The sequence below is a fragment of the Geotrypetes seraphini genome, chromosome 10, assembly GCF_902459505.1.
Source record: "Geotrypetes seraphini chromosome 10, aGeoSer1.1, whole genome shotgun sequence".
NCBI lineage: Eukaryota > Metazoa > Chordata > Amphibia > Gymnophiona > Dermophiidae > Geotrypetes > Geotrypetes seraphini.
Genome location: NC_047093.1, coordinates 112,515,362 through 112,539,149, shown reverse-complemented (window position 1 = coordinate 112,539,149; position 23,788 = coordinate 112,515,362). Strand labels below are relative to the sequence as shown.

Sequence of the window (23,788 nt, the reverse complement as noted above, 5' to 3'; positions counted from 1 at the left end):
TTGCACATGCGTACTGGGAGGAGGCTGGAAAAACGTCATAGGTTTGCCAGGAGACTTTCTGGTAGAGCCGTTCAGCAGTTGCTTGTAGAGTGACTCCCCCACCCTTAATGGTAGTCTTGCGGTGGGGAATAAAATAAAGAGAAAAAGGAAATTCTTAAAGGTAGGGGATTGTGCTGTTTGAATGCAAATCATAGTGAGAGCTCATTTTAAAAGTGTGGGGTTGATATAAGTAAATGCAACAGCTGATTTCTGCTACGGGCGTGTGAATCCTCGTGAAAGTTAAGAAGTTGCTTTGAAAGTTCTAAAATTGCCCGTTTTGTCAGTTGAGGGGGGACATTTTTGTGTGGACATCGGGCTGGTGTTTGGGTCAAATGACAGGAATAGCTGAGTAGAAATTCTGTGAGGCTTGGTTTTGTCCAAGTAGCAAGCTCGAGCACCTTTGTGTGTAGTGCTACCCAATTCAGGGAAAAAATATTTTGATGCGATTTGGCCTATTTAATTGATTTTTTACTTTACTTTTCCTGCTCGGGTTTATTTTTGTAGCCTCTTCTACTATTAATTATTTCTTTAGGCTACCAGACGCACACAGCGCTGCACAGAGTCACAAAGAATAAGAAAACAGTCCCTGCTCAAAAGAGCTTACAATCTAAACAGGCGAGACAGACAAACAGGATGTCATGGTCAAGGGCAGAGGTGCCCACACTTTTTTGACTCGCGAGCTACTTTTAAAATGACCAAGTCAAAATGATCTACCAACAATAAAATTAAAAAAAAACCCACAACGCACACTGTACGCATAGAATTGTTAATTATCATTCCTAGTCCGGGGTTTTTTCAAAGAGGTCAAAGCAGATGACTATACACTGTCACCTCAGTAACAACCATACAAAAATAGACAAATACCCACCCCCTCCCTTTTTACTAAACCACAATAACAGTTTTTAGCGCAGGGAGCTGTGCTGAATGCTCAGCGCTGCTCTCGACGCTCATAGGCTCCCTGCGCTAAAAACCTCTATTGCGGTTTAGTAAAAGGGGACCTTGGTGTAAAATATAGACAGCAGATATAAATTCAGACACATTTTGATCACTAAATTTAAAATAAAATCATTTTTCCTACCTTGTCTGGTGATTTCATGAGTCTCTGGTTGCACTTTCTTCTTCTGACTGTGCATCCAATCTTTCTTCCCTTCTTTCAGCCTGTATGCTTCCTCTCCTCACCTCATTCCCTCTCCCAACTTTTTCTTCCTCTCTCCCTGACCTTTCTTTCTTTCTCTCTTCATGCCCCCTTTCTTTTTTTCTGTTTTTCTTCTTTCTTTCTTTCTCCCTGCCCTTCCCCAAGCCACAGCCACTGCCATCGGGGAACAGGACCCAAACCGCTACCAATGGATAACAGGCCCCAAAGACGACGACGATGCCCCAAGCTCTCCCTGCTTCGGGCTGACCAGCATTCCTCTCCCCGACGTCAATTCTGCCGTCGGAGAGGAAGTTCCGCCCAGCCAGGCAGCGATTGGCTGGCCTGAACTTCCTCTCCGACGGCAGAATTGACGTCGGGGAGAGGAAGACTGATCGGCCCGATAGATCGCCAAGGCAAATTGAGTCCTGGGTGATCGACTCACTTTGCCTTGGCGAGCTACCGGTCGATCGCGATCGACCTATTGGGCACCCCTGGTCAAGGGAAACGGTCAATCAGTGGGCTGGGCTGGGTTGGAGAGCAGAGGAGTAGGGTTAAGGATTAAAAGCTATATCAAAAAGGTGGGTTTTCAGTCTCTTCACCTCTCTGCCTTTGTCTCCAGCCCCCCTACTGCTTCCCTGATCCTCACTGCCGTTCACACGCCCCCTTCCCTTTGCCCGTACCTCTAATTGTTCATCGCCACGAGCAACAAGAACTTCAACATACTCCTTGCGACCCCGTCGGCTCTCCCTCTGACATCACTTCCTATGCATGGCATCAAGAAGTGACAGCTGGAGAGATGACATAGTCACAAGGAGCACATTGAAGTTTTTGCTCACGATGGTAAACAACTAGGTATGGGGGAAGGTGCCCCGATCTCCTCCCTGGCTTCCAGTAGTATCACCTATATGCTGATGCCTTCCAGATCTACCTCTCTACACCTGAAATTTCACCTAAGTCCAAGAAAGTTTCTACCTGGATGTCCTGCCGTCATCTGAAACTAAACATATCCAAGACTGAGCTACTCTTCGTCCTCCGTTCTCCATCTCGGTAAATAATCTCCTCTGCTCGCAGCCTTAGAGTCATCTTTGATTCCAACCTCTCATTTTCTACACACATCCAACAAACTGCTAAGGTCTCTCACTTCTATCTCTACAATATCACCAAAATTCACCCCTTCCTCTCTGAGCACCCTACCCAGACTCTTGTCCACACTCTCATAACCTCAGAATTAGATTACTGCAATCTACTCCCACTGTGCCACCTCTCCCCCCTGCAATCTGTGCAAAACTCTGCTGCATGATTCAGCTTCTACACTCATGATTCAGCTTTGCTACACTAATGACATCCCTCTCTTTAAATCATTTCACTGGCTTCCTATCTTCCTTCGCATACAGTTCAAGCTCCTATTGCTGACCTACAAGTTGTGTTCATTCTGCTGCCCCTTCAATATCTCTTTCTTCTCCTTATACACCTCCCAGAGAACTCCGTCCCTCAGATAAGCCGCTCTTAGCTTTACCCTTCTCCTCCACTGCCAATTCTAGACTTTGTTCCTTTCATCTAGCTGCCCTCTAAGCCTGGAATAAATTACCTGAGTTTGTCCGCCAAGCCCCTTCCCTTACCTCAGGGGTGTCAAAGTCCCTCCTCAAGGGTCGCAATCCAGTTGGGTTTTCAGTATTTCCCCAACAAATATACATGAGATCTATTTGCATGCACTGCTTTCATTGTATGCTAATAGATCTCATGCATATTCATTGGGGAAAACCTGACTGGATTGCGGCCCTCGAGGAGGGACTTTGACACCCCTGCTTTACCTTGTTCAAAAGTAAACTGAAAACCCACCTTTTTGATATATAATTCAATCCATAACACTACTGCCCACCAACCCAGCCAGCAGATAACCATTCCCCTTAATTGTATCCATGACATCCTGTTTGTTTAGATTGTAAGCTCTTTCAAGCAGTGACTGTCTTCTTTGTGACTGTACAGTGCTGCATAGGTCTGGTAGTGCTATAGAAATAATTAGTAGTAGTAATGTAACAATTATTATCCCAGGACAAGCAGGCAGCATATTCTTACATGTGGGTGACGTCATCCACGGAGCCCAGATGCTGACAGCTTCACATGCAAACTTGCTTGTAGAACTTCAGAAAGTTTGCGAGTGCCATACTGCGCATGCGCGAGGGCCTTCCTGCCCAGCAGTAGGGCACGTCTCTCCTCAGTTCTCAGTTTTCCGCGGAGCCTAGAAATCCTATTTCGACGCTCTGCACTAGACTCAGTTCTACTTCGTGTCTTCTCTCACCGTGGCTCGTGTTTTATTTCTTTTCAGGGTCGCTGTGTATTTTTTGCGCGTTTTAAAAAAAAGACTTATTTTATTTTTTTGTTTCAATCACTGCTGGGCCTGCCTTGCGGCCTCAGCCAGCAGGTTCCGACTTAGCTGCGGCTATCTTCCCGTATATGTCCTGGCCAGTCACAGGCTTCAAGAAGTGTAGATGTTGCCAGCGTGCGATCTCCCTCACTGACCAACATCGGTGGTATATTCAGTGTGTTTAAAACCTGACCATCATTCGGAGTCATGCGTTTGCTGTGCTACCCTTCAACCTCGGGCCTGCAAACGTCATCGAGTTAAGGTGGAAAAACTTTTTGGAGGTATGGATCTACTTGCTCCAGTCTCGACCTTGACTCCGATCAAGCTTATAGGAGTTCCGCCTTCTGCCTCGACCTCGTCTTCAACTTTAATCAAGCCATCCTCGTTTGGCGGATCCTCGTCCTCGAGTAAATCTGCTAAGTCTTCTCCTGAAGAGACGCTTGCCTCGCTGCCTCCCTCAGGTCGGGTACCAGCAGTAGTTATCAAGATACCCAAGAAGCATGTCTCCAAGTCAAAGAGTCATTCTTCCTACTCTTCCTCGAAGACTATAGCCACATCAAATGTACCAGATCCTCAAGTCTCGGCGTCATATTTGGAGGCTATGATCCAGACCTTCTTAGATCGTCAGTTTGGTAATATGCTTGCCAAACATGCTCCTACCTTGACTCTGCTGCCTGCAGTCCAGCCTGAGCACTTAGTATTATCACAAGGAGTCGAGTCCTTGCGTGTACCTCGAGCTGATCCTCCTCAATCTATGCAAGGAATCGAATCTTTGCGAGTGTCTCGTCTGGAGCATAAGCATGCAACTCAAGGAGCCGAGTCCTTGTCAGTGCCTCAAGATACCTCAACACAAGGAGTTCAGTCCCTTTTGGTGTCTTGATCTCAAGCTCCAGCCCTCCTTCCTCACATAAGGCATCGCCCTTTCCGAGGCATAGCGCGAAGACTCGACCTTCTCGAGACCTGCTTGGTTCGAGGTATGGTTTTCCACATCATTGAGGCATAGATCCTCTTTTCAAGACAAGACTCATCTCTCCAGGCCTCGAGTCTCTTCGAGGCCTCCAACTCCGAAGTCGAGGACACCACCTCCAGATACCACTGCTTCTTCTCCCGCGAGGGATTCTATCCATTCTCTCAGTGAGTCGTCTATACCTGCATATTCAGGCCTCAGGTATCAGTACTCCAGAGAAGCTTCACCTTCGTTCTCTGCCTTGCGAGTCACCTCGAGGTCACCTTCTCCTCGAGGCCAACCTTCCTAGGAGCAGATATCTTTTTCTTTTTTCCTACGTCAAATGAGTAAGGAACTCACTATTACTTTGGATTCTGCTTCCAAATACTCTCAGGAGTATTTAGAAGAAATGGGTATGTCTTGTCCTCCTGCAGAGTCTCTCAAATTATCCATTAATAGACTTCTTTCTCAAACCTTCAAGAGAAACCTTGAGACACCTTATTCCATTCCTGCTGTCCCAGGAAAGCTGGAGTCTCGTTACAGGATGGTCCACTGCAAGGGCTTCGAGAAATTTCAGTTATCCCATCAGTCCCTTCTTGTGGAGCCTTCTCTGAAAAAGACCAATCCTGCCAAAGTTCATGCCACTGTCCCTCCTGGAAGAGAGGGCAGGACCATGGACAAATTTGGTTGACAGTTATATCAAAATTCTCTCATGGCAACTATAGTTTTGAATTACAATTTTGTTTTCATTTCTTATTTCAAGCAACTGGTTGTCACATTGCCTGAATATTTCAAATATATTCCTCAACATCGTCTTCCAGGGATTCAGCAGATGATCACCACTCTGACTCAACTCCGCATGCATCTTCTTCAATCTTCCTATGATATATTTGAGCTGGGGGAAGAGCAAACTATTCAGGAAGGACAGACTCCACCTCAGCAGAGACGGAATGAGGCTACTTGCAAGCAACATCAAGAGAGAAGTCGAGAAGTTTTTAAATTAGGAAGAAGAGGAAAACCGACAGTCGACCGAGAGCGAAAGTCGATAGTTCAGGAACCGGTATACCCGGAGGATACTGTGCAGGAAGCTGGAGGGGAAGACTCACCAGATCGCAGGCAAGACAGACCGAAAGGGACACAAGAGGGAAGGACACACAAGAAGGGAACAGGCTGCAAACTCAAGTATATGTACATGAACGCAAGAAGCCTTAGAAATAAGATAGGTGAATTAGAAGCTGTGGCACAAAAGGATAACGTTGACATCATTGACATCACGGAAACATGGTGGACTGATGAAATTGTCTGGGACATGGTGCTACTGGGATACAAACTATATCACAGAGATAAGAGTGACTCAAAAGGGAGGAGGCATTGCCATATACGTCAAAGAGGGAATTGAATCTAATGGAGAGAACATGCCACAACAGATGGATAAGTTAGAGTCTCTATGGGTCAAAATTCCAGGAACAAATGGACCGGAAATGAGGATAGGCATCTACTACTGACCCCCAGGGAAGTCCAAAGAAATTGATAGAGAAATGACGGATGAGATTAAACGCAACTGCAAGGGAGGCAACGCTGTTATCATGGGCGACTTCAACTATCCAGGGATAGAATGGAACTAGGCACCTCCGGCTGTGCTAGAGAGACCAAGTTCCTGGAAACTGTAGGCGATTACTTCCTGGAACAACTTGCAAGGAAAATACAAGAGGAAACGCAATTCTGGACTTAATTCTAAATGGACTGCGAGGACTGGCACAAGATGTAGAAGTAGAAGGGACGCTGGGAAACAGTGGTCACAATATGATCCGCTTCAACCTGGAAATAGGGGTGAAACATCGATCCAGAACGACAGCCATGGCGCTAAACTTCCGAAAAAGGAATTACGAAGGGATGAGATGCATGGTGGGGAAGAAGATTAAGAAGAGGATGAACACTAAAGACACTAGAGCAAGCTTGGTCTCTTTTTATGGATACGGTCGCTGAGGCACAAAATCTATATATACCACATATCAACAAGGGATCAAAGAGGAAAAAGAATAAGGAACCAGCGTGGCTCACTGTAGAGGTAAAGGAAGCGATCAGAGACAAAAAAAACCCTTGTTTAAGGAACAGAAAAGATCAAAAACGTATGAAAACTGGAATAAGCACAAACAACATAAACGCAGGTGCCATAAGGCGGTAAAAGGGGCCAAAACAGACTACGAGGAAAAAATAGCCAAGGAGGCAAAAAACTTCAAACCGTCCATTCGGTATATTGAAGGGAAACGACCAGCGAAGGAAGCAGTGGGACCTTTGGATGACCAGGGAACAAAGGGAGCGCTAGAGGTGGACAAAGCAATCGCCAACAGACTGAAACTGTTTTTTTGTGTCTGTATTTACCAAAGAGGATATATACAGCATAGTGGAACCTATCAGGCTATATGCTGGAAATGAAAACGGGAAACTGACAGGGTTAACGGTCAGTCTAGAAGAGATATGCAGGCAGATTGATAGGCTTAAGAGTGATAAATCCCTGGGACCAGATGGCACCCATCCGAGGGTCATCAAGGAACTGTAAGGGACCATAGTTGAATTGCTTAAACTAATAGCCAATCTATCGATCAAATCGGGAAAGATTCCGGAAGACTGGAAGGTGGTAAATGTTATGCTGATCTTCAACAAAGGTTCGAGGGGAGACCCGGGAAACTACAGACTGGTGAGTCTGACCTCAGTACCGGGAAAGATGGTAGAGGCGCTGATACAGGACCACATCATTAATCACCTTGACGGACACTTTCTGATGAGGACCAGCCAGCACAGTTTCAGCAAAGGCAGATCTTGTTTGACAAACTTGCTGCACTTCTTCGAGGGAGTAAACAGGCAGATAGACAAGGACGACCTGGTCGACATTGTATATCTGGACTTTCAGAAGGTGTTCAACAAGGCTCTGCATGAACGACTACTTCAGAAAATTGCGAGCCATGGAATCAAGGGTGAAATAGTCACGTGGATTAAAAACTGGCTGGAGCATAGGAAACAAAGAGTGGGGGTAAATGGATAATACTCGGACTGGAAGAGCATCACCAGTGGGGTGCCGCAGGGCTCGGTGCTTAGACCCGTGCTCTTCAACATCTTTATAAATGATCTGGACATAGGTACAACAATTGAGGTGATTAAATTTGCGTATGATACAAAGTTATTCAGAATAGTGAAGACGCAGGGGGATTGCGAAGATCTGCAACATGACATAATCAGGCTCGAGGAATGGGCATCGACATGGCAGATGAGATTCAACGTGGATAAGTGTAAAGTGATGCATGCCAGTAACAAAAATCTCATTTACGAATACAGGATGTCCGGGGCGGTACTAGGAGAGATCTCCCAGGAAAGGGACTTGGGAGTTCTGATCGACAAGTCGATGAAGCCGTCCACGCAATGTGCGGCGGCGGCGAAAAGGGTGAACAGAATGCTAGGAATGATAAAGAAGGGGATCACGAACAGATCAGAGAAGGTTATCATGCTGCTGTCCCGGGCCATGGTTAGACAAGTTCCTGCCCTCACCTGGAGTACTGCATCCAGCACCAGTCGCCGTATATGAAGAAGGACACGGTACTACTCGAAAGGGTCCAGAGAAGAGCGACTAAGATGGTTAAGGGGTTGGAGGAGCTGCCGTACAGCGAAAGATTAGAGAAACTAAGTATCTTCTCCCTTGAACATAGGAGAGGGGACATGATCGAAACATTCAAGGTACGGAAGGGAATAGACTTAGTAGATAAGAGCAGGTTGTTCACCCTCTCCAAGGTAGGGAGAATGAGAGGGCATTCTCTAAAGTTGAAAGAGGATAGATTCCGTACAAACTTAAGGAAGTTCTTCTTCACCCGGAGAGTGGTAGAAAACTGGAACACTCTTCTGGAGTCTGTCATAGGGGAAAACACCCTACAGGGATTCAAAACAAAGTTAGACAAGTTCATGCTGAACCAGAACGTACGCAGGTAGGTCTAGTCTCATTTAGGGCACTGGTCTTTGACCTAGGGGCCGCCGCATGAGCGGACTGCTGGGCATGATGGACCACTGGTCTGACCCAGCATCGGCAATTCTTATGTTCTTATGTTTCCTCGAGGGTCGCTGCCTTTTCAATAGCGATGCGCAGGCTTGCCTGGCTCCGCACTATAGACATGGACCCTAATCTTCAAGATCGTGTGGCCAACATTCTTTGTCAAGGCAATTAATTCTTTGACTCCATCGAGGCAGCTACTAAACGATTGTCTGAACATGAAAAATCATTTGCTTCCAACACTCGTCCTAAGCCTAAGCCTTCTACTTCTAAATGCTTCAGACCTCTTCCATCTTATCAGAGGCGTTTTCTACAGAGAGTAGTTCCTTCTAGAGCACCTTCTAAGAAACAGCCACAACAGCAGCAGAAACCTCAGACTCCTGCTGCACTTAAGACCTCTCAGTCTTTTTGACCATCTAATAGAGAATAACCTCCATCGTTCTGCCTCTGTTCTCTCCCCTTCCCATTGGAGGTTGTTTCCATCATTTTTACCACCGTTGGGAGATCATTACATCAGATCTCTGGGTGCTGTCCATCATCAGGAAAGGATACTCTCTTCATTTCATCCAGGTTCCTCCAGATCTGCCTCCAAAAGAGTATACTTCCAATCCATCCCAGACTGCCCTTCTTCAGGAAGCTCAAGCTCTGCTTCATCTCTGCCATCGAGGAGGTTCCACTGGAACAGCAGAGCAAGTGGTTTTACTCCCGTTACTTTTTAGTTCCGAAGAAGATGGGCGATCTTCGACCTATTTTGGACCTCAGAGCCCTCAACAAATTTCTGGTCAGAGAGAAATTACGGATGCTGTCTCTGGCATCTCTATACCCCCTTCTAGATCAGAACGATTGGTTCTGTGCTCTAGATCTCAAAGAGGCTTACACTCATATTCCCATTTATCCAGCCTCTCGACAATTCCTCAGATTTCGGGTAGGGAATCTGCATTTTCAGTACAGAGTGCTACCTTTCGGCCTAGCTTCATCTCCAAGATTGTTCACTAAGTGCCTAGTGGTAGTGGCAGCAGCTCTGCGGAACCATGGCCTCCTAGGTGTTCCCGTACCTGGACTGGCTCATCAAGGATTCAGCATCTCAAGGGATTATTGTAGCGACCCAACGGACTACGTGGTTCCTACAAAGCTTGGGATTCAAAATCAACTTTCCCAAATCCCAGCTACAGCCCTCTCAAACTTTGCAGTTCATCGGAGCTGTTCTACACACTGTCCGACTCAGAGCATTCCTTCCTCAACAACGTCAGGCTGCTCTTATTCATCTCTGCCACAAAGTGTCTTCCTTGACTACAATTTCAGCAAGGCACATGATGGTTCTCCTGGGTCACATGGCTTCTACAGTTCACGTGACTCCTTTTGTCAGACTTCACCTCAGAATTCCTCAGTGGACCCTGGCATCTCAGTGGGCACACACTTGTAACCCACTCTCTCAACACATCAAGAGTGACTCCTTCATTCAATCTCTCTACTGGTGGATGCTCTGTTCCAATCTCTCCAGAGGTTTACTCTTTCAAACACCCCCTCATCAGAAGGTCCTCACAACAGATTCATCGATCTACGCTTGGGGGCTCATCTCGATGGTCTCCGTACTCAAGGCCATTGGTCCAGCATGGACATCAATCTGTTGGAACTCAAGAGCGATTTTCAATGCTATCAAAGCTTTTCAGCATTTTAATGACCAGGTAATCCTCATTCGGACGGACAACCAAGTTGCCATGTACTATGTCAACAAGCAGGGAGGAACAGGATCTCTCCCTCTTTGCCAGGAAGCTCTACAGCTGTAGGATTGGGCAATTCTTCACAACACCTTCCTCAAAACTGTCTACATTCAGGGAGAGAAAAACTGTCTGGCGGACAAATTGAGTCGTCATCTACAACTTCACGAATGGACACTCAATTCCTCATCTCTTCATCACATTTTTTCTCAGTGGGGGACTCCTCAGATAGATCTCTTCACGTCTCCCCACAACATCAAACTGCCTCAGTTCTGCTCCAGGATATACTCAACTCACCGACTGGAGACAGATGCTTTTCTATTGGAATGGACGAACCAGTTTCTCTATGCGTTCCCTCTCATTCTCAAGACACTTGTCAAACTCAAACAAGAACATGCCACCATGATTCTGATAGCTCCTCGGTGGCCCAGGCAACCTTGGTACTCCCTTCTACTTCAACTCAGCAGCAGGGAGCCACTACTTCTACCAGTTTTTCCCTCTCTGCTTACACAGAGTCAATGTTCTCTACTTCATCCCAACCTGCAGTCTCTACACCTGACAGCTTGGTACTTCTCAACCTAACTGCCACTCTACAGTTTTATCAATCTGTACAGGACATTTTAGAGGCATCTAGGAAGCCTATTACTAGACAATGCTACAATCAGAAATGGACTAGATTTTCTGCTTGGTGCAACATTCATCACAAAGAGCCTCAATCTACCTCCATGTCTTCAGTTTTAGATTACCCGTTGCATTTATCTCAATCAGGCCTCAAATCCACATCCATTCGAGTCCATCTCAGTGCAATTGCTGCTTTCCATCAGCCTATCAAAGGGAAACCTCTTTCTGCTCATCCTGTGGTTTCCAGATTTATGAAAGGACTTTTCAATGTCAAACCACCTCTCAAACCGCCTCCAGTGGTCTGGGATCTCAATATTGTTCTTGCTCAATTGATGAAGCCTCCTTTCGAACCAATAGATTCAGCTTAAATATCTTACTTGGAAAGTGGTTTTTCGCATTGCTCTCACCTCTGCTTGCAGGGTCAGCGAGTTACAAGCTTTAGTTGCAGACCCACCTTTCACAGTATTCCATCATGACAAGGTGGTCCTCTGTACTCATCTGAAATTCTTTCCTAAAGTGGTTTCAGAATTTCATCTCAATCAATCTATTGTACTTCCAGTGTTTTTCCCAAAGCCTCATTCTCACCCTGGATAAACAGCTCTTCACACTCTAGACTGTAAGCATGTTTTGGCTATCTACTTGCAACGCACTCAACCACATAGATCTGCACCTCAACTTTTTGTCTCCTTGGATCCAAACAAGCTTGGACATCCGATTTCCAAGCGCACCATCTCCAACTGGTTAGCTGCTTGCATCTCTTTCTGCTATGCTCAGGCTGGATTGCATCTACAGAGTCGAGTCACAGCTCATACAGTCAGAGCCATGGTGGCATCAGTAGTTTTCCTCAGATCTACTCCTATTGAGGAAATCTGCAAGGCTGCCACTTGGTCCTCGGTTCATACATTCACTTCTCATTATTGTCTGGATACTTTTTCCAGACGGGATGGCCATTTCGGTCAGACAGTTTTACAAAATGTATTCTCCTAAGTTGCCAACACTTCCATCATCCCATTTTGGTTAGCTTGGAGGTCACCTACATGTGAGAATATGCCTGCTTGTCCTGGGATAAAGCACAGTTACTTACCATAACAGGTGTTATCCAGGGACAGCAGGCAGATATTTTCACAAGCTACCCACCTCCCCTGGTTGGCTTCTCTGCTAGCTATCTGAACTGAGAGATGCGCCCTACACAGGGCGGGAAGGCACTTGCGCATGCATGGTGCGGCAGTCGCAAACTTTCTTAAGTTCTACAAGCAAGTCTGCTTGCGAAGCTGTCCTCATCCAGGCTCCGTGGATGACGTCACCCACATGTGAAAATATCTGCCTGCTGTCCCTGGATAACACCTGTTACAGTAAGTAACTGCTTTTCCCACATTTTTCCCAACTCTACATCCGCTTGGTTTGGCGCTTAGGGCTGGCTCAGGAGTGCCAATCCCACTGGTCGGTCACTCGTCCCGGCCTCAGAAGGCACAGATTCTATAAATGGGCATCCCATTTGTAGCCATCAGTAGGCTTCCTACCACCATCTGCCAATCGGGACGCATGAAAAAAAAAAAAAAAAAAACAAGGCAGGCCACCTACACTGCAGGTGTTTGTTGCAGGTGCAGGGACACACCTAGGGACACTTAAGATTGTCCAAGGCTGAGCATGGGCATGGTATTGCTTGGAAGTGGCCTTGGGCGAGCTTAGGCAGCCCTAGGCATCTCTCTAGAGCTGTGCAGATGCCTGAAATATAGTTCCCCATTGTATTGTCTCAAGAGCATTCCTTGTCTGTTGTGTTAAACTTTCAATAAGGCATCAAATTAATAATTTTGACTGTAACCTCAGAAAGGTGTATATCAAATCCCATCCCTTCTCCTTCCTAGGGATTAGTGGTAGTCATTGTAGTGGGGGTGGACTACATTTACTCTCAGAACGCATTCATTTAGCACCGACTTAAATTTGTTGGAGTCTAAAGCACATTGAGAAGATTGGATGTTTTAGTGTCACATGCGGGCATTTCTGCAACACTAATTTCCTAAAAGAGAAGTCCAAAGGCCATGTAACATATTAAGGGGTTTTCCCTCCCCCATGCAAATGTTATACCCCTAGGCAGCAGAAGGTGCTAATCAAATATGGAACTAGCATGCACTGGGCTATGGAGCTCAGTGTTAAGTCACAGGGGTGGGACTCACAGGAGAGAGGTATTTCTACCCAGGCTGGGTTTATTCTGGAGAGGTCCCTGAGGGAGAAAGAGAAACTCTCAAGTTTCCCCTAGAGATAGGTGGAGGCAAGCCTTGGGAAAACAGACTGATGCCTGTATGTACTTGGCTGAGGTAAGCCAAATTCATTCTGTTTTTGTGCGAGGCAAATTAAAATAAATAAAAATTCTCTTTATATGCAATTGTGTTTTGGTTGTTTATCCCAGGACAAGTAGGCAGCATGAATGGGTGATGTCACCGACGAAGCCCTGGTACAGACCACTTTAAAAGTGCATCGCCACTTTAAATCTTTAGAAAGTTTGCGAAAGCCCGAACCACGCATGCGCGAGTGCCTTCCCGCCTGATGTAGGGCGCACAGTCCCTCAGTTTCTTAGGTTCTGCAGAGCTAAGAAGTCACGTTTTCAACAGCTGTTGAAAATTTTTTCGCTGCCTACCCACTCTCGTGGGTTTTCTTTTTTGACATCATCAGATTTTCTTTAAAAAAAAATTTTTTTTTTTACTTTTTCTCTCGCACGGATTCGGCCCGGTGGGGCCTGTTCCGCTTCTTCAGCCTCAACCTTCGATTTTGCTGAGGCAGTTTTTCCCTCAATGTCCCGACCTCAAATAGGTTTTTAAAAATGTGGTCGCTGTGCTCGCCCTATTTCCATCACAGACCCACACCGCTGGTATCTTAAGTGTCTGGGGCCGGAGCACAGGGCTGAAGCTTGCACTTGTTGCTCCTCTCTTCAAAAGCGAATGTTAAAAAAACATCAAATTCAACATCGTATTCTTTTCGGTGTCGCTATGGAGGGTGAGCCAACACCAGTCTTGACATCGGGTTCCGCATTGAAGTCAACGCCGCAACTTTCGACGTCGCTGGAATCCTCTGTGTCGCTTCCAGTGGGTAAGCTGGCTAAGAAGCCTTAACCCACCCCTTCCTGCCCTCAAGTCTCTGCTGCAGTGAGCCAAGTACTGCTGACCTCGAGGCGCCCTAAAAAACGCTTGGCTCTGATTTAGGTGAGTGCCTCCTCATCTCTGGAGCGCAGAGCAGCACCCGTGGTATCAGCGAAAAAGCCAATGGTACCGGTGACTTCGCTGTAACAGCAAATTATGGAATTGCTGCAGCAAGAATTACGGGAGCAGTTACAGATTTTACTTCCTGTAATGGCGACACTGGCGCCTCCAGTGTCAGTTTCGATCTGAGCATTCCACATCAGCACCGATTGTCTCGGAATCACCATCGGCACTGATTGTCTCAGAATCACCATCGATCCCGCCTAGTTTGGTCAAAGAATCGATGTCGCAAACATCTCGACACCGATCTTCTCATACATCTCCCAAGACGGTGTCAGTAAAGTCGGGTAAGGCTTTACAAAAGCTTAAAACTCTCGACTCCTCGATACCCAGTACTCGGCACCGAATTCCATCAACCCGTGAACCTAATCTCTGGCGAGATTCTGAAGAACTATTTTCTGACGATGAGGATATTTCTTCAGAAGAAGATTCTAATCCTCCATCTTCACAGGAACCTTATTTTGAAACCTGACAAGGCTTCCTTTTCCAGATTTTTAAAAGATATGTCAGAGACTTCAAACTGATTCTAAAAAATCTAAGCAATTTTTAGATGCTTTAGACCACAGTTCTTCAACTGCCAGTCCGCGGACTAGTGCCGGTCCGCAGAAAATTCCTGCCGGTCCACACAGGACCGGCGAGATCAACTTCTTCAATTTCCTGCCGGTCCGCGCAGGACCGGCAAGATCGAGGAGCGCAGGGCCGGAGAGATAATGGGGAGCCTCAGACTGCTTTCTTCCCTCCCAGCGGCTCTCTTAACAAGCGCAGCGATTCAGGAAGGAGCTTTTACTGAGTCGGGCTGCCTCTGATGATGCAACTTCCGCTTTCCTCAGAGGCGGTGCGACCCAACAAAGGACCCGAGGCTGCCTTACTGAATCGCAGCGCTGGCAAGTAAGGAGAGTTGCTGGGAGGGGAGAAAGCTGATGGCATGGTGAAAAAAAAAAAGGGACAGCTGCTACTGGACCTGGAGAGGGAGAAGGAGAGATGCTGCTGGGAGGGGAGGAGGGAAAGGAGTCTTTGAAGCTGCTGGGCAAGGGGGAAAAGGGACAGCTGCTACTGGACTTGGATAGGGAGAAGGAGAGATGCTGCTGGGAGGGGGGAGGGAAGGAGTCTGGGAAGCTGCTGGGTAAGGGGGAAAAAGGGACAGCTGCTACTGGACCTGGAGAGGGAGAAGGAGAGATGCTGCTGGGAGGGGAGGAGGGAAAGGAGTCTGGGAAGCTGCTGGGCAAGAGGAAAAAGGGACAGCTGCTACTGGACCTGTATAGGGAGGAGAGATGCTGCTGGGAGGGGGGAGGGAAGGAGTCTGGGAAGCTGCTGGGTAAGGGGGAAAAAGGGACAGCTGCTACTGGACCTGGAGAGGGAGAAGGAGAGATGCTGCTGGGAGGGGAGGAGGGAAAGGAGTCTGGGAAGCTGCTGGGTAAGGGGGGAAAAGGGACAGCTGCTACTGGACCTGGAGAGGGAGAAGGAGAGATGCTGCTGGGAGGGGAGGAGGGAAAGGAGTCTGGGAAGCTGCTGGGCAAGGGGGGAAAAGGGACAGCTGCTACTGGACCTGGAGGGAGGGAGAAGGAGAGATGCTGCTGGGAGGGGAGGAGGGAAAGGAAAAGGAAGAGAGTTACTGCTGGACATGGGGAGGAGGGAAGGGAGAAGAAAAAAGGAAGGAAACAGCTTGCAGGGAGATTAGAGGAGGGGAAGGGAAGAGATAGGAATGAGATGGGAAGGGGGGTCGGCAGAGAAATTGAGAGGGACAAAGATGCTAGATCTGGTGTAGGAGAGATAAAAATGAAGAGAGCAGTGAAGCTGGAGTGAATCGTGTAAAAAGGAGAGAGGGGCATAGGCTGGATGGAAAGGGGAGAGGGGCATAGAAAGAAGACAAATACCATATGGAAGGGGGAGAGGTCAGACAGTAGATAGAAGGGGCAGATGCTGGATTGAAGAGACAGAAAGGGCAGACGCTGGAAGGAAGAGAGTGAAAAGAAGATGAAAGTAGAAACCAGAGACAACAAAAGGTAGAAACAAATAATTTTATTTCTATTTTATGATTAGAATATATCAGATTTGAAATATATATCCTGCTAGAGACATAACTGGGGACTGCACTATTCTGTTAGCATGATATTTCTATGAACTTGGCTTGTTCAGTTTTCTTGATAGTAGAGGGGATATATGTGAAGGGGAGGGGAGACAGGGGTTTTGTTGGTCCGTGCTCTGTATATTTGTATTTATAAAATCACAATTGTTCAAAATATTGTTTCTTTTTATACTTTAATAAAATACGTTCAATATAAAATCATAATTGCGGCTTGTACAGATGGGATCAGATGGTTTGCGGGGACCGAGCTCGCGGAGATGGAGCGTAAACGGGGTTTAAAAATTTTAGTCCTATTAGTTTGCCGGTCCACAAAATAATTATTTTATTTCTGCCGGTCCACGGATGTAAAAAGGTTGAAGAACACTGCTTTAGACTATGAGCAGCCACCTAAGGAGTTTCTCAAGCTCCCCTCTACATGATATCTTAAGGGAGAATTTTATAAAAATCTAGAAACTCCTTTAGCAATCCCTGCGGCTCCTTGCAAACTTGATTCCCTGTATAGAGTGGTGCCTATTCCAGGTTTTGATAAGACTCAGTTACCACATGAATCTCTGCTTGTGGGGGACCTTAATGTGGTACTTTCCAGCTTGATGAAACCACCATTTGAACCAATGGCCACAGCTCATCTCAAGTTTCTGACCTGGAAAGTGGTCTTTCTAATTGCTCTCACCTCTGCCAGGAGGGTCATTGGGTTACAAGCATTAGTAGTAGCTTCTGTAGCTTTTCTTAGATCCACGCCTATTGAGGAAATCTGTAAAGCTGCCACTTGGTCCTCAGTTCACACATTCACTTCTCACTACTGTCAAGAGACTTTCTCTAGACAGGATGGACACTTCGGCCAATCTGTATTAAAACAGTGTTCTCCCCAGCGCTTTTCAGCCAGGTGCTCCGCCCAGCAAATTTAAATGCCTGCCCAGCTGTCATCTGCCAAATCCTCTGCCGCCACTGCTTAACGCGCAGCCTGAAGAGCCGCCGAAAGACTCCCGCTGGACTTTAAACAAAACAAAACCCAGCAAGCAACTCGAACCCGGCTTCCCTCCAAAACCGGAAGTTACGTCGGGAGGGGAGGGGGGTAGGGAAGAGAAGCCGGCACAGACCATTAGAGCCCCGGAGCATGCGGGAGATAGGCCAGCCACGGAGGTAAGCTTACTTGCTCTTGCTTACTTCAGGCATTTCTCGCTGCCGGGTCCTGCCTACTTTCTGTTTCCGCGAAGGAAGGACCCGGCAACAAGAAAGGCCTGAAGTAAGCAAGAGCAGCAAGTTGTAAGCTTCCCTCTGTCGCTGACCTTTGGGAGATAGGTCAGCGACGAAGGGGAACTTGCAACTTGCCTTTGTCTGTAGTGAATCTGCCGGGTGTGTGAGACGGGGGGGGGGGGGGTGAATGGGAGGAGAAAAGCTGCTGTACCCAATTAGAGGGGGAGGGGGAAGAGAAATGCTGGTGCTTCTGATGTACCCAATTGTGGGGGGGGGGGTTAAGTTAAGAGAAATGCTGATGATGCTGCTGTGTACCCAATAGGGGGAGGGGGAAGAGTCATGCTGCTGTACCCAACTAGGGGGGAGTGAAGAGAAATGCTGCTTCTGCTGTACCCAATTGGGGGGGGGGAAGAGAAAGATAATACTGCTGCACCCTAATGGGGGGAGGGGGAAGAGAAATGCTGCTGCACCCAATTGGGGAGAGAGAGGGAAGGAGGGAGAAGGAAGATTAGGAAAAGGAGGAAAGAGATGCAAAGACCATGGGAGGGAGGGAAAGAAGATACCATACCATGGAGTGGAAGAGAGAGATGTCAGGGCATATGGGGGGGGAAGCAGGGCCGGATTAAAGGATAGGCACAGGCCTAGGGCCCAAAATGGTCAGGGGGGGGCCCGCCAGTGCTGTCTTTGGGGCCTTACCCTTGCTGGATTCACTGGCAGCAGCAGCCTCATCATCATCCTGGGCGCCCCCCCAACCCGATCCGACCCTCCTTTCTCTCCCTCCTTCCCTCATCAGTGACGTGGCAGGAGAAGGCTCTGAAGCAGCCTGCTTAGAGTAGAGCAGTGCTGTTTAGAGTCTCGTGATGGGAGGGAGGGAGGGAGAGATAGGAGGGTCGTGAGGGGGGGGGGAGAGTAGCAGTCTGCCCCGGGTGCTTGGCCTGGTGTCATGAACTTCTTTGGCTAGCAACAGCACTTACAATTCACTGCTGTTGCCAGCTTCAGGCCTTCCTCTCTGTCGGGTCCTGCCTACTTCTGTTTCCATGAAGGCAGGACCTGACAGAGAAGAAGGCCCGAAGCTGGCAACAGCAGTGAATTGTGAATGCTGCTGCCTGAAGAAGTTCATGACGCCAGGCCTTGGGTGACAGAAGGAGGAAAGGGAGCAGAGGGGGAGAGACTTGCTGCACCCAACTGGAGGGAGAAAGAAGATGAGGGAGGGAATGAAATGAGATGCCAGGGATTGGAGGGAAGGGAGAGAGGAAGAGATGCAAGGGCATGGAGGGAAGGAGGAAAGTATGCCAGACCAGGGGGAAAGGAAGGAGGAGATGTCAGAGCATGGAGGGGGAGGGAGAGATGGAAGAAAAGGAAAGGAGTGAGATGCCAGAGAATCAGGGAAGGGAAGATACCAGACTGTGGGGTGCGAAGGAAAGAAAGGAGAAGAGAGAGATGTCAGAGCATAGGGGATGGGATGATGACAGAGAGAGAAAAATGGAGAGGTGGCAGAGCAGAAATCAATCATTTACAAAGAAGAGAAGGGGCACAGGATAGACAGTTTATTGAAGGAGCATAAAAAGAGGGAAGATGCCATATGGAATGAGGAGAGGGCAGACAGTGGATGGAAGGGGCTGATGCTGCATGGAAGACAGAGCGGATAGATGCTGGCTAGAAAGAAGAGTGAAGACAAGATGATTAAAGCAGAAATGATAAAAGGTAGAAAAAAAATCAAGTAGTATTGTATCTATTGATTAAAGTTTATAAATAGGAAATGGAAATAAGGCAGTTTTTTGGGGACTAAACCCCTTTCCTCAGGTCAGAACAGGATACCATAACAGCAGGGGTGCCCAAATGGTCAAGTGCGATCGACCAGTAGATCGCAAAGGCAATGTGAGTCGATCGCGTTGCCTTGGCAATCTTTTTCTTTCTGCCTCCCTGAGCCAGGCCAGGCGCGTACAAGCGCCGGACTCACAAGACTTCACCTCCGACGTCAATTCTGACGTCAGAGAGGAAGTTCTGAGCCAGCCAATCGCTGCCTGGCTGGCCTGGAATTTCCTCTCTGACGTTAGAATTGACATCTTGTGAGTCCGGCGCTTGTACATTCCTGGCCCGGCTCGTGGAAGCAGGGAGAAATTGGCATGGTGGCTTAGGAGGTAGGGAAAAAATCGGGGAAGTGGAGAAATTGGCGCGATGGCTTGGGGGGACAGGGGGAGAGAGACAGAAAGAAAAGGGGAGGGGCAGAAAGAAAAAAATATTGGATTTATAGTCAGAAGAAGGAAATGCAAACAGAGACTCATGAAATCACCAGACAAAAAGGTAGGAAAAATGATCTTATTTTCAGTTTAGTGATCAAAATGTGTCTGTTTTGAGAATTTATATCTGCTGTCTATATTTTGCACTATGGCCCCCTTTTACTAAATCGCAATAGCGTTTTTTAGCGCAGGGAGCCTATGAGCATCGAGAGCAGAGCAGGGCATTCAGTGCATCTCCCTGCTCTAAAAACCGCTATTGCGATTTAGTAAAAAGGGAGAGGGTATATTTGTCTATTTTTGTATAGTTGTTCCTGAGGTGACATTGCATAGAATCGTCTGCCTTGACCTCTTTGGAAACCCGCGGAATATAAATGATAATTAACATTTTCTCTGCGTACAGTGTGCTTTGTGTTTTTTAAAAATTTTTATTGTTGGTAGATCATTTTGACTTGGTCATTTTAAAAGTAGCTCGCAAGCCCAAAAAGTGTGGGCCTGGGCACCCCTGCTGTAGAGCCATTTCTTGTGTGACTGGGCTATATTTATCTTTTTTTTTAGTTGTTTAAATTCATGCAGAAATAAATGGCTAGATTGAACCTAAAAACTTTCCCTTTTTTTAACCTCTATATCATTTGAAAGAGGGCAAATACTTCTTAAATTTAGTAAAAATATTCTGGCACAAGTGTCAAACCTTAAAAAAGGAAGTCATATTGAGCATTGGAAAATAATAATAATTAACTAATAAAAATAGTACACATTTATGGCTCCTTTTACTAAGTTATAATAGTGGTTTTAGCGTGTGCTTAGCGCGCGGAGGAATTGCCATGCGCGCTAGATGCTAATGCCAGCATTGAGCTGACTTTGGTTTTCTTACGTAGCGCAGGGGTTTGCGCGCGCTAAAAATGCTAGCGCACCTTAGTAAAAGAGGGGGTTAATTTTCCCCACCACCAAATTTCCCCATTCCGCCCCACCCGGCTACTTTTTCAAGCCACCCGGCTGGAAAAAATTTCTGGGGAGAACACTGATTAAAACATTAATTTTCTTAGGCTAACATTCCCACCATCCTATCTCTGTTAGCTTGGAGGTCACTTCAGCCACCACCAGCATATAAGTAAACTTTTTTGTTTTTTTCTATTTTGTTCCAGGTATCATTCACAGAGACTTGAGGCCATCAGCAAAAGACAAATAAGCCCTGTAACCTGTCACAGCTTGAGGAAAGAATGCACATGGCCTGCAGTGAAGAGATGCTGCAAAACATCGGAGAGGCTTGTGTTCCGCCACTTATTTCTGTCAGATGGGATGATCAGTGACACTCAGAAAAGCACACAGACAATATAAAAGCATAGACAATAACCCTTTATTATATTTATATATATAGATGAATATAAAAATAAAATAGCTTCACCGTGATCCCAGGCAGCACCATCCTTCATAATTGGGAATCCCTGCAATTGATAGGTGGGTGGACCAGGGGAGACAGTCCCATGGTTGCAACGAAGTGGATTCTAATGTTAGGGGCAAAGTCACGTTCTTATATAGGGTGAAAACTGCTGAGTTCATAGTTATCCAAGATGATTCTGCAGTAACCAGCTTCCTTCACTACGACTCAGGCACGCAACACCCAGGTCACTGAGGTCAGGATAGCAGATAAGCAGGCTTGTTGCAGAAACCAGCTTTCCACCTGGTTTTACTGTCCTTTTCTTTGTTTTGGCAGCACCCAGGTCACTAAGGTCAGGATGGCAGATAAGCAGGCTTGTTGCAGAAACCAGCTTTCCACCTGGTTTTACTGTCCTTTTGTTCTTTGTTTTGGCAGCACCCAGGTCACTGAGGTCACTAAGGTCAGGATAGCAGATAAGCAGACTTGAGGAGACATATCACGTAGTATGCTGAGTTTCAGTTACTCCCTGGCCATAGGCATAACAGCTTGCATCTGAAGGTAGCTGAAAGTTATTGAAAATGGAGGTGCTCATGTGGAAGTATACAACTAGTCTTCGAGGCATTGGAATGTGATAGCAAGCCTAGCAAGTAAAATTGCAATGACTCTTTTGTTGATGCTAAGAATATGAATAAACTCAGTTTCTTGTATAATTTTTAAGAATTTATTACAAATGTGTAGTGACAAATTCTCACATGGAACCCACTGCCTCTTTTCTCATATCATCTACCCAATGTTTCAAAGTTATACCATTGTGTATTAGTTATAGCTGCAGCTTTGTTTAGGTTATTTCTAATGCTCTTTCAAAGATTGGATGGAATCACACATGTTGCTCCTTGAGACCTTCTGGGATGCACCACAGTTATAATTGGATGGAATCACACATGTTGCTCCTTGAGACTTTCTGGGATGTACCTCAGTTATAATTAGATGGAATCACACATGTTGCTCAGTCTAGGTTACCCCCCATCATTTCAACAGTACAGATCTTCTGTGTTCCCTCTATGGTCTGTTTTGTTAGTGGGAAGAAGAATCAATCACAATCAGATGCAAGTGATTTAAGTTTCCAGTGAAACCAGGCTGCATACATCTTTCTTGTCATGAGCCCTTCTATAGAGTCATTATTATTCCAGGCTGAAAACAGATTTATCCAAGATTGCAAAATAATTGGTAGAGCCACAGTAATATTTATTTATAAGTACAAATATCAATAATACTGTAAGACAATTGTTAAGAATTGAATGGTTTCTGACCCCATAGAGCTTCCAAAATACATGAAAGCAAGTCTGAATTGCTCTTGAAAAGCTAGTGTAGATATCCAAAATGAGATATGCAGCTAAAGGGCCATAAAATCAAGTCCATGTCCAAGATTAGAGGTCAAGAGGGACAGCAGATATGATAAAGGGGTAATATCAATTTACAGATATATATTAATCTTTGAGCAGAAACAAAGTACAGAAAAGGGATTGAACAATAAAATGGGAGAAGTGGCAACAATCCTGAAAGATGATAAAACCGAGCATTCGTATCTGTACTAATAAATTCATAAGTATTGAAATCTGTTTTGTAAAGTCATATATTATAAAGTATGGAATCCTTTTAAGAAAATTTTCCAGCTTGAGGTGGAGGTCCCAGGAAACCGCCAGCCTGCTTAGTGGCAGCTCGAGAAGGAGCAAGGCCTAACATCTTCTGAATATTCTGTAACAAGAAAAGACAAGAAACATATAAGTATTAGTTCAGCTATGCAAATCAGACACAAGAGAATATGCTTCTTCAGCCCTAAAATAAGAACACTCCCTGTAGTCAGCACAACCAAAACCTCTATAATGGAAGATTAGGTTTCTACCTTCGATAATCTTCTGTTAGTCCCTGTAGGATTCCATAAACTAGGTGTTCAATCCCAACCTGCAGTCTGGGAGTTGCAGAAATCCAACACTTTTCTGAGGCACATACTACTCCCCCTTATACTGAGAGCTAGAAACATATCCAACTAACATACTGTGTTTCCCCGAAAATAAAACAGTGTTTTATATTAATTTTGGGCCCCAAAAACGCACTAGGTCTTATTTTTGGGGTAGGGCTTCTTTTTTCATGTACATGATCATCTCTCCCTTCCTTCACCCCAATTCTTCCTCTTTCTCTCCCTCACATGTGCAACATCTTTCCTCCCCTCACCCATCCCCTTGTGCCTTCCCTTTGCAGCATTTTTTTATCCCTCCCATCCCCTGTGCAGCAGAACCCTTGCCTAGCTTCCATCCCTCCCTCCCTCCCATCCCATCCCTTGTGCAGCAGAACCCTTGAGCATGCGCCCTCCACTGCGCAGCCAAACCCCCGCTGACCTTCCATCTTTCCCTCCTATCCGAACCCTGCCGACCGCAAGCCATAAATATCTTCCCCTCCAGAGCAGCATCGAGCCAGCAGCATGCTAAACAGGCTGCTTCGTGGCCTCACATCATCAGTGATGCGGCAAAGGGAATTCCCCAGTGAGGAGACCGCGAAGCAGCCCCTGGAAGAAGGTATTTATGGCTCGCAGTCGCCAGGGTTCGGATAGGAGGGAAGGATGGAGGGTCAGCGGGGGTTCAGCTGAGCGGCGGGGAGAAGTGCTGCTGCCGGCGAATCCAGGGACTAGGGCTTATTTTTGGGGTAGGGCTTATATTAAGACCTACCCCGGAAACATATTAAGGCTTATTTGGGGGGGTAGGTCTTATTTTCGGGGAAACAC

At 46.5% G+C, this 23,788-nt stretch overlaps 1 protein-coding gene and 1 long non-coding RNA gene across 2 annotated transcripts in view; one reads left to right on the top strand and one right to left on the bottom strand.

Annotated features, from left to right (window-relative positions):
- Window positions 1-10: 10 nt before the first annotated feature.
- LOC117367638 lies at window positions 11-22,660 on the top strand. Its single transcript, XR_004540811.1, has 2 exons — window positions 11-160; window positions 20,777-22,660. It is a non-coding gene; the product is annotated as an uncharacterized LOC117367638 (long non-coding RNA).
- The window catches only part of TMCO1 (transmembrane and coiled-coil domains 1), a 213,641-nt gene continuing 212,086 nt past the window's right edge, over window positions 22,234-23,788 (bottom strand). Inside the window, exon 7 of the mRNA XM_033960397.1 lies at window positions 22,234-22,764. Within this exon, the coding sequence (XP_033816288.1) occupies window positions 22,666-22,764 (99 nt within the window). The 3' untranslated portion in view covers window positions 22,234-22,665. The remainder of the gene's footprint in view (window positions 22,765-23,788) is intronic.